This window comes from Aythya ferina (genome assembly GCF_964211825.1).
Source record: "Aythya ferina genome assembly, chromosome: 18".
NCBI classification, from domain to species: domain Eukaryota; kingdom Metazoa; phylum Chordata; class Aves; order Anseriformes; family Anatidae; genus Aythya; species Aythya ferina.
Genome location: NC_140317.1, coordinates 2858657 through 2873268, shown reverse-complemented (window position 1 = coordinate 2873268; position 14612 = coordinate 2858657). Strand labels below are relative to the sequence as shown.

General features: G+C 46.5%; 1 protein-coding gene across 6 annotated transcripts; it reads right to left on the bottom strand.

Moving 5' to 3' along the window:
- Nucleotides 1–286: 286 nt before the first annotated feature.
- FBXW10B (F-box and WD repeat domain containing 10B) lies at nucleotides 287–13643 on the bottom strand. 6 transcript variants are annotated; one of them, XM_084492602.1, is made up of 14 exons: nucleotides 13346–13643; nucleotides 12606–12773; nucleotides 11692–11898; nucleotides 11464–11591; nucleotides 10800–10922; nucleotides 10164–10282; nucleotides 9513–9716; nucleotides 8469–8590; nucleotides 7796–7941; nucleotides 7005–7147; nucleotides 6165–6320; nucleotides 5059–5258; nucleotides 3961–4110; nucleotides 287–2018 (listed from the first exon to the last, which is right to left on the bottom strand). In XM_084492602.1, the coding sequence occupies exons 1-14, from the start codon at nucleotides 13404–13406 to the stop codon at nucleotides 1153–1155; spliced, it is 2793 nt and encodes a 930-aa protein (XP_084348728.1). In that variant the 5' UTR covers nucleotides 13407–13643; the 3' UTR covers nucleotides 287–1152. The 6 variants fall into 6 exon arrangements, with proteins under 6 accessions (XP_084348728.1, XP_084348725.1, XP_084348726.1 ...); XM_084492599.1 differs by lacking the exon at nucleotides 13346–13643 and adding an exon at nucleotides 13046–13328; XM_084492600.1 differs by lacking the exon at nucleotides 13346–13643 and adding an exon at nucleotides 13046–13328 and having other exon boundaries at nucleotides 3961–4107.
- Between the last annotated feature and the right edge of the window lie 969 nt (nucleotides 13644–14612).

Here is a 14612-nt window from a genome sequence, read left to right as displayed (position 1 = left end):
CCTACAGTTTGCCCATTGGCAACCTCCTGCCCTCCCTCAGCCCCTGCCCGTGAAGTACTCACAGAATCACAGAATTTCTAGGTTGGAAGAGACCTCAAGATCATCGAGTCCAACCTCTGACCTAACGCTAACAGTCCCCACTAAACCATATCCCTAAGCTCTACATCTAAACGTCTTTTAAAGACTTCCAGGGATGGTGACTCCACCACTTCCCTGGGCAGCCTGTTCCAATGTCTCACAACCCTTTAGGTAAAGAAGTTCTTCCTAAGATCCAACCTACTCCAGCAGTAAAACCCAATTTCCACAGCCCGACTCACCCATCTTCACCACTTTCTGCCATCTGTGTAGTTTTATACTGACGCTCAGTACTTATTACCAGTTCGTTACAATTTTGGGGGGTACAACTATTGTTATTTGTCACTTAACAAAGCCCAGTGACTGAAGCTGGAGAACACGTTAGTTGTTTTTCTGTTTCTAAATCACCACCCTGCTGCCTGGGGGTCCCACAGGCATTCACCTCAAACCAGAACTGCTGCCACCAGGACCACGGGCGGAAGAATCCTGCCCCCAGCCTCTAACGCAAGGAAATAACAGATTTCTGGTACTCTGGCCCAGAAGCTCAAAGCTGTACAACTAGGCGAATTTTTGTCTTCCCAGCTCAAGCCAGTTCAGGTCCTGAATATTAGCAGAAACCATGCAGGTTTAGGTGTTTATCCACAGAAATAAAGGAATACAAACCACTACCTCTATTTGGTTTAAACACAGCAATTATTTTCTCAGCCCATATTTCTTTAGCTTATAAACTCTAGTCAGTATATATAAACTTGAACAATAAAAATCTCTATTCAAACAGCTGAGCCATATCTTTTGTATAGTAGTTTTTCAACAACAGTGCTGTGTTTATAGTGACAACAGCTCTAGCAAGATCAATCCCAGGTGTGGCTTTATCCAGGAGTCACTCCATTCACTACCTTGAGAAAGAGATGAAGGTACCAATAATGATTCTTAGGCAAACTTACAAAAGAGGTGTCTTTCATACTTATTTAGAAACCACAGGGATCTTGACACAGCAGGCTCAGCTGGACACCATAAGGGAGCTGCCATGATTGTGAAGCCCCAGATAACAGTGATTTGTTGGACTACTCGGTTATCTCAGATAAAAGTATTGAGTCCAAGTTCAGGAGCAGGTATCTTCCCCTCCTTAGTAAAAGAGTCTGTGGGTAGGCCTTTAGCTTTCCTTAACCAGGCCTTCTTGCAAGCTTTTTGATGATCTTCTAAGAGCTTTGCCTGGTTTGCCTGACACTGCGCTATAGTAGCTGCCTCATGTGCCTCCTTCTGGTTTCCTGTCAGAAGCCTGAACCCACCGTCAGTCTGGACAGAAAATGCATAAAAGGGCTTCTTTCCCCCGTAAACTGCTTCATTTTTCATTTGTGCCATCCTTGCGTGTGTTGACTTGATCAGTTCAGAGGTTGTACAGAGATTGCTAAGCTGACCCCGCTCTTCAGGGCGAGGAGTGACTTTACCGTGACCACCGTGAGCTTTCTTTTCCTGTAGCAAACCACCACATGTCTTGGGACGTACAATGCATGGAGCGGGAATGGAGGAACTCACAGTGGGTCCATGCAAAGAATTTTTCAGTTTGAGCTGCAGCATTTTGGTTTCGAAGGGTGTAGAAATTCTTTTCATAGTCAGAGAATCACTGCGAGATCTCACACACTGGAGCCGGGCTGTCTGATCCTGTTTGTACTGCAGAGGGGTTTTGTATATTTGCCTTTTTTCAAGGCATCGTTGCTGATGCAGCGGAGCTTCCCAGGCTTTCCCAGTTGCTATAGGAGGCTTTGTACTGGAGTGGACAAAGGACGACTTGCAGCTCTTCCGCAGCATGTTGACAGTTAAGAGGAACTTGTAAGAGGACACTAGATAATATGAGTCCTTTTTCTTTTTGTGCTGCTGCATGGCTTCTGCCGTGTCAGGATGTTCAGGTACACAGACAGGAGTGCCGTATTCAGATGTGCCATCTGTTTTCAAAAACAAAACAACACTGAACGTAACTGGACACAAGGATATCACCTGTGATCACTGTTGGCAGGGCAGTACTCTGAGTAAGACCAGGGATGTGTGCTGGGTTGATAGGCACTCAGACAGTCCACGCTTATCTACAGAACAGGCAATGCAGGCAACACACCAACGAAGCCCATTTCAGCTTGTTCATCTTTAGCCTTACCAGCAACACTGTCAGCACCTGAGGTAATTCTGCCTTGGTGACCTGAGGAGTGTTCATTGCCATAGTCTGTACAGGTCAAACAAAAGGCTGTAATTCTGTAACACAAGTTTTATTTATGTGGGGATGGCCTGGTATCCACCTCGTTTGAAGCTATGGTTTCTAAGAAGAATGAGGTTTCTCCACCACTACTTCCCACGCACCCTGTTCTTGTCCTACAGTTTGTGCACTGGGAAAAGGCTTCAAGAAAAGGCAGTTCCTGGTAGAAATATGAAAAAGCCAACATCCAAGAACCACTTTGAACTACTACTACTCAGAGCTGCATTTGAGTTGGAAGTCACAAGGCACTCTTCACTGTCTAGCTTTGATGTCTGAAGTGATGTCAGGAGTGACCTGTGTTGTTTAACAGACACATTGGGATGGATTGCGTAATTATGCCATCAACTAAAAGCCAAGTGGAGATTTTAACAAAGATTGTACAGCACTCGGTGCCACAGCCTCACCATAGCAGTTAATTTGTCCCATTGCAAAGCAAAGTCATGCTGTTTGCATGTAATTGCTTTGCTGTTATTGCTAACCTGGTTAATTGAAGCTTCTGCCATCTGGAAATGTATTTCAGAGAACATTAAGTTACAGTTTGGAAAGGCAGAATACAGCAAAACAGACTAGTCATAGAATAGCCTGAGTTGGAGGGGACCAACAAGGACCATCGAGTTCAACTCCTGGCTCCACGCAGAACCATCCAGAAACCAACCCCTACATCTGAGAGCAGTGTCCAAGCATTTCTTGAACTCCACCAGGCTCGGTGCAATGCCCACTGCCCTGGGGAGCCTGTTCCAGTGCCTAAGCATCCTCTTACACCCAGCCTGACCCTCTCCTGCCCCAACTCCATGCCGTTCCCTCAGGTCCTGTCGCTGTCCCCAGAGAGCAGAGCTCAGCGCCTGCCCCTCTGCTCCCTGTGAGGGAGCTGCAGGCCGCCATGAGGCCTCCCCTCGGCCTGCTCTGCTCTGGGCTGAGCAAACCCAGGGACCTCAACCACTACTCACACGTCTTCTCCTCTAGACCTCTCACCATCTTTGTAGACTTCCTCTGGAAGCTCTCCAGGAGTTTTGTGTCCTTCTTGCATTGGGGTGCCCAGAACTGCACCCAGCACTCAAGGTGAGGCTGCAGCAGAGCGGGACAACCCCTTCCCTCCTTTCAGTGTCTGTCAAACTCTAAGATCCAACAGATTCTGAATTTAAAACCTGGGAGAAACTGTAAGTTTAGGAAAGAAATGCCATGTGACCAAGAACCACGTTTATTATCTCAGTGCTAACATTTTCAAATTCTAGGTTGACATGTTGCTGGCAGCAATGGGACAATTTCCATGTGTAATATTTTAAACAGGATTTTCTGAGTAGCTGCTATCTATAAATACTAAATACCTGAACATATTTTGTACAGAATTCTCCTGCACATGGTAAAGATATCAAAAACAGAACAAGGATATGGGAAAAAAAAAAAAAAAGCCTGGACACCAGAGAACAAGGCTTTATAGTTGGAGTTGATCACTTGTCCTATTTGATTGATCTAAAGCAGCTTTTGCAGACTCTGCAAATGATCTGTTGTACCACCGCAAACCTTTCATCCAAAATGGCTTTGTTTTCTAGAGATTGCTACCTTTTGTTTAATCCATTTATCCATCTTAGGTGCACTTACTTGAAGAACCACTGCCCTACCTCGCTGTGACAAGTTCTTACCAGCACCTGCCAGGATCCTTACTGAACATGCTCTTGCTGGCCGTCTCGAAGCAAAAGCATGGGGCTGTTGGTTACCAGGAAAGAAAAGCTCTTGCTGTTGCTGTGCCTGAACGTGGAAAGTCCTTGTGCTCTCCTGTTGCTTGCAAGCTGCTGTTTTTTTCAGTTCATCATAGAGAGATAGAAAACAAAAGAATACAACATCTCTAAGCTTTGCTGGTGTTAAAAAAAATAAAATAATAAAATCTTAAAAACTAATGAAATTTCAAGTCTCTGGTTACTGCTTTACCTTTTATCACAGTTCTGAAGGTATAGGTGTTAAAAATAATGCACAAGTGTTTGAATTCAGAGACAATAGCAAAGACTGACTTTTAAAAAGTATTAATTGCATGTATATACAACCCATATTTTTGCCCCAAATATTAAAATATTCCATTCCCTTTTTCTGCAAACTGTACATCTTGCACCAAGTACCGCTGTATCAAGGTAGCTGGCATTTGATGGTCTGAAAACTTTCTCAGCCCATCCGTTTATCTGCAACATACAGTTTGATCACAGAACTGGAGAATCATGGTACTGTATTAAGTACCTACTGATTTCTAAAATCTACATTATATTACAATGTAAAAGGAGCCTCCTTATGTGCAATCACATTTCCCAGCAGTGGTAGATTCTGGATGCGGTGTCCTGTGCCTTTCTCGAACTTTAATAAATAACACAAGCACTGAATCAACGGCATGTTTCCGTGCACACCAGCTGTAAGAACATGAATAACAGTACTGAAGTATTACTTAGCTGAAAAAATGACTATTGTCTTAAGTGTGCTGAATTTACACCAAACCTCTCTAGAAGTGCGAAGGTTTTACTAAAGCCTAGAAACAACAGAACCACTGAAATGCAATCTACCCAAATGTACTTTAAAAAAGTGGAAAGTCCAACTGTTGATTAGGATGAAGGCACTGGGTACTGGAAACTATTTCTAACTCATTTCAGAAAGCAAAGTCAGTGCATTGCAAAGGCTGAGTGTAGTATTTTGAGGCACTCCACAGTGTTTTGGCAGGCAGCTGTAGATCAAGCAAGACAGCGTGAGCTGGTCAGCACCTTGCATCTGCAGAGTGAGGCGATGCGTCTGGCCGAGGGCGTGGCACTTGGTTTGCTGGGAGTGAGACAGTGTTCTGCTCAGAGGACAGGTCCCCTGCTTTTCCTTCCGCACCATCTCTCGGTCAGCAGCTAGGGTATAGTCCCACCTGACATCCTCAAACTGGAACATCAGCAGGCTACTGGGTGCATTGATCACCATCCTGGAGAAGGAAAGAGAAAGCTCGTCAAAGCAGAGGTATCATTAACACAGCAGATATTACCTAAAGGGCCCATTTGCTTGTGTGTAATACAAAACCTGAGGGTAATTAAATGGAACTGAGATAACAATCACTCCCCTTTAGGGAAGGGAAAAGCATTAGCACTTAATCCCATCAATCAGATGCTGTACTTTTAACTCACAGAGTCTGCATGAGCTCTGTGGTGCTCTTCTAATTTCTCTCTACAAACAACTTCATTTAAAAATAATTAGGATGAAAGTTAGTGAAATTAATGAAATAATTAGGATGAAGCTGTCCCAACAGTGGAGTTAGATCAGTGTAATGCCAAAAGAAATTGTAGGTACCATATTATCAGGGACATTTAAACCTGAATTAGATGGGTGCCCTGGGTCTGGCTGAGATGGAGTTAGTTTTCTTCCTAGCAGCCTACCTACTGCTGTGTTCTAGAGTTGCGACTAAAACAGTGTTACTAACACACCGTTGTTTTAACCTATCACTTACACTGGAGCTGGGAACCACCTTTAGTTTAGAGGTGTAGGCATGAAGGAACCTGGAACGATTTTCCATCAGAGGGCAGGTAAAGACTTTGCCAGACCTTGGCTTGATTATTCAACCTCTTAAGAAATCTAGGTTCTGAAAGTGGCTTTACAGTTGGGTTTTTGTCTTAAATAGTAGAGAAACAGAAATGTATAGTCTGCTGAATGGACTAAGCAAATAATTTTCAACCATTTTTAATAAGAATTAGTTACCAAAGCAGTCCATAAGCATTAGAGTCCTTTAAACCTTATTTGTTAGACAGACAGTAGAAGGAAAAATACTTAATTCTTTAAATTACAGCATAATCTACCTAATTCAGTAGAGAGACTGATTGCAAGTTTTGTCACGAACCTGTTTCCTGCAACACAGAAAGATACTGGTTCCCCTCTGCTACTGGCCACCAACACTTTCAGGCAGCTTCCAGTCAGGTAGTTAAATATACGAATCTTTCCATCAGCACAGCCACTGACAACTCTGAGATACAGAAACTCCAGAGACAGAACTTCCCTGAAAACACAACATGCAACTGTTGGTATGATCATCATGCCTTCTTCACAAGGAGACAAGATCAGCTACCTCATCTCGCAGGAGATGCAGTTGCCTGCCTCCATAGCAAGCCAAAAAAAAAAAAAAAAGAGGACAAAACCCAAACACCCAACATCCTCAGAACCACCACTGTGGTTATGACTATCTATTCCATGTTAAGTTTCATGTTTATGTTTAGGAAAGTGAATGAATACACTAAGATGCAACATTTTCACAGATCTACAAAATGACATCACACGTAGTTGGTAGAGTTCAGCACATAACACAGCCACTGCAAAAGAATACAGCATCTCTTCTTTACCAGTTAGCATGACATCCAGTTGGTTATAGGTTGGGATCCTTGAAGTTTTGGACTACACACTGTTACTGTCTTAAGTCACCCCTGTTTGTGAGCCAGTGGCTGTGTATTTGGTTGTTATGCCACAAACTTTGTTTATGACTATGGATTGCCTGACACTTTTTAAGATGACTGTTGAAGGAGGATATTTCAAGTTCTAGGACTGACAACTAAGCTATTTTGTGTTGCTATAAGGGAAAAGTTGTTTGTTTGTTTGTTTGTTTTTGTTTTTGTTTTTGTTTTGTTGTTGTTGTTGTTGTTTTTTACAGTGTGCTGTTGAATACACCTTGAAACACACTGATACCTACTTTGGGTGGCGGAAGGCTGTTAGGCATCTCTTAAGATCTCCCACCATGCTCCATCCCAAGGCGTATCCATCAGAGCTTCCTGTGACGAGGTGCCACTGATCAAAGGACAAGCACTTCACTGGACCCTGGTGCCCTTCCAATATCTGAGAGTAAAAGAAAGAGATGCAACACTGTCAGCAGTCCGGATGTAAACACGCCAAGAGATCCTACGGCACTCAATTCCTTCCTCATACACTATATTGTTTTATCAGGTGTCAGTGCAATATACAAATATACCCTGGGGATAACTGCATTACTTTGACAGTCCCTTAAAAGTAATATTCTGGGCTTGCTGCTGATGAGTTTCCATCATCATTATATAAGCTCAGTAGATGTTGGTGTACTGGGATATTTGTGATCTGCTGGGTGTTCACACCAGAACAGTGGGCTGCCCTGACCGTGGTGGAAGGGCACCTCCAGCCCTAAAAGCTGTTAGTTAAACCCTCCCACTCTCCTCTTAGGTTCTGAATGTTCCTGCAAGAGCAGACAGATGCATCTACAAAGATTAAATAATGAATGCATTTAAAAGCAAGGCAAATCAAAAACCCAGATTAGAATATAGTTGTTTGAAAATCAGTTTTTAATATTATTCTTTTTATCTATAATCCTGCAGTTCATTAGCTTAGACTGTTTTGTCTTTTTATTTTTTAAGAAAGTCTTTGGAACAAGAAAAAGTCTATGATAAGATAGCATAGATGATTTTTGATAGTTTAGCACAAAGTTAGCACAAAGTTTCTACCTAAGAAACTTACTTTGACCAGAGCACCTGTCTCAGCAAGCCAGACTTTCACCAGCCCTCTGTCACAGCCGCTGACAACATGGACCCCATCCATTTTAACACAAACAACATTGTTGTGTTTTAGAGTCTTGAGACATACCCCACTATCCAAGTTCCACACTGTCAGGATTAAAGGGGAGAAATATTAGAAGTCTTCCCCAGTGGTATATTTTTTTCTGAGTGCAATATGAACTAAAAGATGCTACTGGAATTACAGCTGCACCTTGTACCTGCAGCTCTGCTTGGAGCCAGGTGTTGACTTAAGAGTGCAATTACATGGCAAATTTCTTAAATACAAAGCCCTGAGATGGCACATCCTTTTAATACTTAATCTATAAGCAGGTAACAAGGCAACCTTTGGCAAAGCTGCAAGCTGATACCACTCTCCCAAGACCGGCCCTTCAGCCATAAAACCATTAAATCCAAATAAAAGCAACAGTAACAAGCATCTGCAGTGACACAGGGACCTTGTGTGTGCATATGTCCCCAGCTTAGATTGTTCTGGAACAGTAATACAAGACATTAAAATTCACCCTCTGATTTATACACTTGTTCTCAGACTCACACTGCACCCCACAACTCCCAGGTGCTCAGCCCATTTGCTGCTGCCATTTGCCCTTGTCTGTGCAGCTCCCCTTGGCTCTCACCTTTCACCATCCCATCTCTGGCTCCTGACACAAGCCTCCTTTCATGTACATCCAAGCAGATGATTGTCCCACAGTGACCATTAAAGATTTTCATGCAAGCACCACTGAATATATCCCAGCATCTACACAGCAAGGACCAGAAAAGAAATCCAGTGATTAACAACTCGATTAATGACTTCTTATTTCCCACTTAACAGGCCCAACTCATCTCACACCCATGCCAGGTCAAAATCAGGAGGCAGCCCACTGAGGTAATGAGGGATTCAGAACAATCAAGTCAGGCTTAGTGTTAAATTTTTACATTTAGTTTGTTCTTCCACCTCCAAATTGCCTGGAAATGTGTAGCTGGATTTCACCTCTGGCTTGGCTACTTTCAATTAACCTTCAAAAGCAGAGCTTTACAGATAAAGTTATTTCTTTACTGGCCGGTGCCAAGATGATTTCTGTCAACTTTATCTTGAGAATTCAAGCATACACTTGAACAAACAGCCCTCTTGGGGAGGGGAAGGGCAGGCAGGACAGAGCCTGAATCGCTACAGCTTGTTGTTAAATGCTGTCTTTGAGGAAGATGTACGCTTGCCATGCCAGAGCTGAGGAGCTTTTCACCCCTCATCACAACACTCTTGAGATTCAATGATAAATAACATGTAGCAGCTGCTCATCTCCACTCCTTGTGTCAACACGCTGGACCTGGGCAGGAGCTACCAGGGTGCTGGATCTGCTCAGCACAACAAGACTTCTATAGTGTCATGGAGAAACAGGTACTGACCTCAGCAGGGCCAGAGCCTCACTGCAGGCACCTATCAGACACATACCTGGTGTTTTATGATACAGAGGTTATAAGAAAGTATCTTCCTATTTTATCATTCAGTATCAGGTGAAACTGGAAAACAGGAGTTCTAGGGGGGATGTGTTTCATTATCAGCTTTCCTTTCTTTAGTACTCTAATGAAAGTGATGGGAAGGAGGATTCATAAAGATTGGGGTGGTTAAGCTCCATTTTTCATGGGGATGGTAGCTGAGGCACAGGCCCAGGGAAGCTCACCTGATGCTGAGGTCGAAGCTCGCACTAAAAACAAACCCTTTCTTCTCATCAAGGAGCAGTGCTTTGATGCTTCCAGCATGGCCAGAGAGCAGAGGTGGCACTTCTCTCATTGCTGATGTATCAAAAAGCCTCACTTTTTGGTCTGTAGAGCCAATGGCTACCAAGTCTCCACCGCTGTAGTGAATTACCCTGTTTTGGTCTGATCTGGATAAGAAACGGTGATTAATGCGAGCATTCGCCAGTTAACAAGGTCTAAAGGGGCTCAATACTGAGAGCTCCTCAAAGAGCAACTCGGTGGGCAATCTGCTTCAGGAGGCAGTTCCTCTGCAGGGCACCACAACCAGGTCCCTAGTTCTGCATACCCAGGTTTGTATCTGGAGGGTAAACTTGAAGAAGGGCAGGGGGTCCTGCCAGCCCCATATCCCTTGTGGTACTCCATAGACCCTAATCCTCGCAACTTCAAAAGTGACTGACCTTAGTATCTTTATAAAAAATGGATTTGATACTGAGGGCTGTTCATCAGTGACACTGAGACCCTCCTCCAGCCATACATGTCCACTAAAGGATTGCAAGGAACAGGACAAGTTTTCGGAAGCCAATGTTTGGCTCTACAGGGGTAGTGCAGAAAGCAGCCGGGCACAGCCTGCGTACCGGTCAGTGAGAACACGAATGTTGTAGGAGCCACAGAAAACGTTCCTCTCTTCCAGCTGGATCGTGTCAGTTTGCAGATCATGGTAAGCTGCCTGCAGATTGCCCTCCTCCTCCTTCTCCTGATGGAAAGAGAAATAGGGAAGTGTTACTCAGGGTAAAAGGGAACACAGCATTACTCCACAGCATTAGCCATATCATCCACCACTTGCTCCCCAACAAGACCAATAGAGACAGAAAGTGCTGGTAAGGAACACCCAGCGTGCAGGAACTCCCTGGTTAGCACAGAGACAAGGGTTGTTATCCTTGCCTTGTTCTGTGGCAGTAGTGGAAGCCTTGACACCTGCACTCTTCATCTTTTGGGATAAAGGCCACATCTCTGTGCCCAGCCTTGCCAGTGCCACGGGGAGCAGCATTAGGACAAAGTAGAATTTCCTTCTGGGCATGGACGGTGGCTCCCTCCTGTGCAAGAAGGGGCTGAGCATGCATTGGTGCTTATGAACTGCTTGCAACTGTGCAAACCAGAAGAGCAAACTAAGTCCAAATTCACAGTCCTGTCTTTCAAGACCACCATGTCCTCCTTCCTCCCCAAATGCTGAGATGTGAAAAACCATGAAAGGCAAACCACCTCCAACGTACCTTTGTTTTACCTTCACGACTGCGGCGTTTCACTTCAATGACGTGTCCTTCTTCATCTGATTGGGGAATTGTCACGTTGACTATTTTAGCATAGTTTGAAACTGCTCCCCTAGGGCGCAACCCCTAGGATAAACCAGCAGAGGCAATGTAGTCACTGCAGAGCCCACACACATGGACTTTACTCTTGCTTCGTCTGTGGTAGGTCTATACTAACCAGGGCAAACCTCTCTTCCCAGCATTGCTTTACCACATCGCAACCACCATCTCTGGCTTCTCAAAAAGAAGCTTAGCATTTCCTTTTTCCATGTGGAGCAAATAAAGCTCATTGGGCAGAGCTACAGTCAGTCCCTATGGCAGCTAGAACAATCCCCACGAGTTCCTGTAAGTCCAATATTGGCATTTGTGACCAAACTGGGTTTACTTGATTAAGAATTCTTGATTTTGATCCATTTTTTACAGTTCCAGGCTCTCTAAAGGTCAGTGAAGGCTATTCTGTTCTGTTTGTGACTGTATGAACAACTAGCCTAGTTTTACAGATGGAAGGAGGAGGAACAGGGTGAAGCTGGGAGGTAGCCTCCCAAAATGGCACTTCCCTCTAATGGTCTGGGCAACAACAGCAAAAAAAATGAAGTATGTAGTAATGGCAGAAGTCCAGGCACCATACCTGCAAATACCGGATCTTATCCTGTACTAAGCCTTGACACACGTGCTCCCTCTCGACTTCTTTCACCAGAAAAGCCCAGTATCCACTCACAGCAGCACAAGCTTTAAGGGATTTTTGATCCAAAAGCCCTGAGAATTAAGAGGACAGAGTAGTGAACCCCTACCCATGTCAGAGGTCATCTGTGACCCTTAGGGGAAACCATCCTTGGAAAATTAGGGGAAGCTTTACCCAGGATGTACTGGGAAAGATAAACTGGCAGGCAGCGAATGAAGTCCTTGTACTTGACATGAGAGAGTGACTGGAGCGATGCAGAAGGCACAGTGACATCTCCATGGGCTAAGGATTCAGGAGGTGAGGCAGGTGCTGCATTCAGGCCGTCCTGGATGAGGCACTTGGTGTTTTGAGGCCAGAAGCACACTGCTGGCATTTGATGACCTAGAACCCAGCAGAATTCACAGCCTTATAAGTGCTTGAGCTTAGGTGGCCATTAACTGTACTGTTGGTAGGAATATAGTGCAACAGCTTTCTCTTTACAAATGAGGTATTTCCCCTCTTCTACCTCTGCTACAGCAGTCACCAGCACAGGAAGGTGTCTGTCCTAGACTTAAGGGAGAATATCAAAACAGCCTTATGCCAAATACATCAATTTTTTTTTTTTTTTTCTGAGTGGAAGACTCTTCCTTTAGCTGTTAGATTTCCTCTAAGAAAAATAGGATTTTTGTCATGACATTGCAGCAGGAAAGAGAAAAGGACAAATTTCTCTGTTTTTCCCTAGACAATGGAAAGGTGAATGAATACAGCTTATGCCCTTCTCCCACCACTATTTTTTTCTGACACCCACATCCACCACTGGTATCTTTGCCAACCTGCAGCTCCCCATGGTGTAGGGCTCTCCTTGTTTTTAGGGGCAGCACCATACACAGTGCTAGGCTGTAGAATTCTGATTGTGCTGATGGAACACCTTAAACCTAAGCGAGGACCTTGCTGCCCTCAGTGGGCAAAAGGAGGCACACTGTATCTCATCATGTCTAGGAGCATGGTCTCCACTGAAAGACCACCTCCTTCTGCATGTCACTGCTCTAAACTTTCCAGAAAAGCATTGCTGTGCTTTTTTCCCCACCCTCCAAAATATTCAGTGGTACCTGCAGTACCATGCTGGGCAACTCCTGTGGATGCACTTTGATTGTCACGGCGTGCAGAAGTGCCAGCAGGCTGAACTGGAAGTGGCACTGGGGAGCCGGACTGAGGACGACTGCTGTTGCTGCAGCTTCTTGGGGATCCAGGAGACGATCCGTCCGTACCTGCCTCCTCTGCAATAAAGCAGCACAGAGCAGAACCTCACAGTCACAGTAGGCACAGAGGCGAATTAGGGGACTGCGTAAGTTAAGAGTAGCATATTAAGCATCTAATAGGTAAATTACACAGTATTATTCATTCCATCCCTTCAACCTACACAGATTTAGCCCCTTCAGTGCTTTCTTTAGCACGGTTGTCGTGCCTTAAAACATTCAGCTCACAACCACCCCTCCCGCGACGTGCTGCCCACAGCGATTCCTCCCAGGAGGTTTTTCCATCTCCCCACCGCAGGCTGGGGTCCTCCTCCCGCTGGCGACCAGGCAGGACGATGAACCTCGTGTGGCCCTGGGGTTTCTCCCCACAGCCCGAACGGGAAGGCACAGAGACCCCAAAACCATGGCAGTAGTGCCGTGAGGCCAATAAAGCCACACCAAGCTGACCGGGGGCAGCCTCCTCCAGCAGCCCCAGAGGGGACAGCAGCACCGAGGGGGCTGCCCGGCACCCAGCTCGGAGCCCCCCACCCCTGCCTGGGGCAGCTCCCAGGGGCCGGCCCCGTCCCCCGGTGGCGGCTCCGGGCCCCGCTCACCCCCGGGGCCCCGCTGCCGAGGCCGGGCCGGGCCGCGGCCCCCCCGCCCCGCCGCCGCCATCTCGGGCGGCCCCGCCGCGGCTGCCAGGCGACCGCCGCCGCCTCCCGGCCCCGGGCTCGGCGCTTCCCTGCCCGGCTCCAGGGAACGCGGTGCGGGGCCCTGAAGCCCCCCTCGGGTGGCAGCAGGGAGGGGACAGCCCCTGGGTGCCGCCTGGGGTCTGGTTCTTCTTTGGTTGTAGCACAACGCTGAAGGGCCGCTGACACCCAGCACAGGGTGGGCAGGAGGGAGCTGGGGGGTGTTTGGGAAGTGGCTGTGTAAAGGTGTTTTGTTGGTTTTGTTTGATCAAAAAAACGCTCCCAAGCTTCCCCGGATTGAAGGAAGACTTCATTTAACGATCCCACGAGTTAAAAATACATAAAAAGAATAAAAATACATTAAAAAGAATAAAAATACATAAAAAGAATAAAAATACATAAAAAAGATTAAAAGCTGTTGGCATCCATTGTTTGGGAGAAGGTGGGAGGGCTGAGGTAGGAAGGCAGGAGGGCTGAGTGTCACGGAGCAGGCAGCACAGAGCTGCGCCTCCCCCGGGGCTCACCCCACAGGGATGGGGCACAGGGAGCCCCACGCACCCGGGGGCTCCCCCTGCACCCCACAGCTCTCCCAGTTACCGCAGGCAGGAGGCCCCATGGGATGGGCACACGTTCCTTTTTACCAGGCAGCCAGGCCCGCAGCGGCTTCAGGCCTGCTGCACGCAAACATGCCCTGTGGAGACGGTGATTTCGGGGCCGCCATCCCACAGACACCGCCGTGGTCACGTTCACTGTGCAGGATTTTGATGTGACTCCTTGGAGGAGCAAAGAGCCCGGCCTCAGCAGCTCCCCAGCGCAGGGCTGTTTTCCTGCAGCAAATCCCCCACATGTCACCAGAACCGAGCACAGCACCGGGTGCCTCTGCAGGTTTGCTGGTCCCAACCGAAGCCTGGAGCACCCTGCTGCAGTGATCACAACCCCACCTACAGAGGGGCATTTCTCACCCTGCACACAGAAATGTTCCTCTTACAGCACTACCTGGGAAATAATTATGTTTTATTTTTGCATCCACTGGGGACGGCAGCACCCCTCACCCTGAGGAAGTGCTGCCCTGGGCTGGAAGAAGCCCCCAGCACCCCGAAGCAGCACCCACCCTGACCTCAGCTGTCCCAGAGCCAGCAGCCACATCTCCCCACAGTAGGGCTCCTGGCACCCCCTCTCCCTGCAGGAGCAC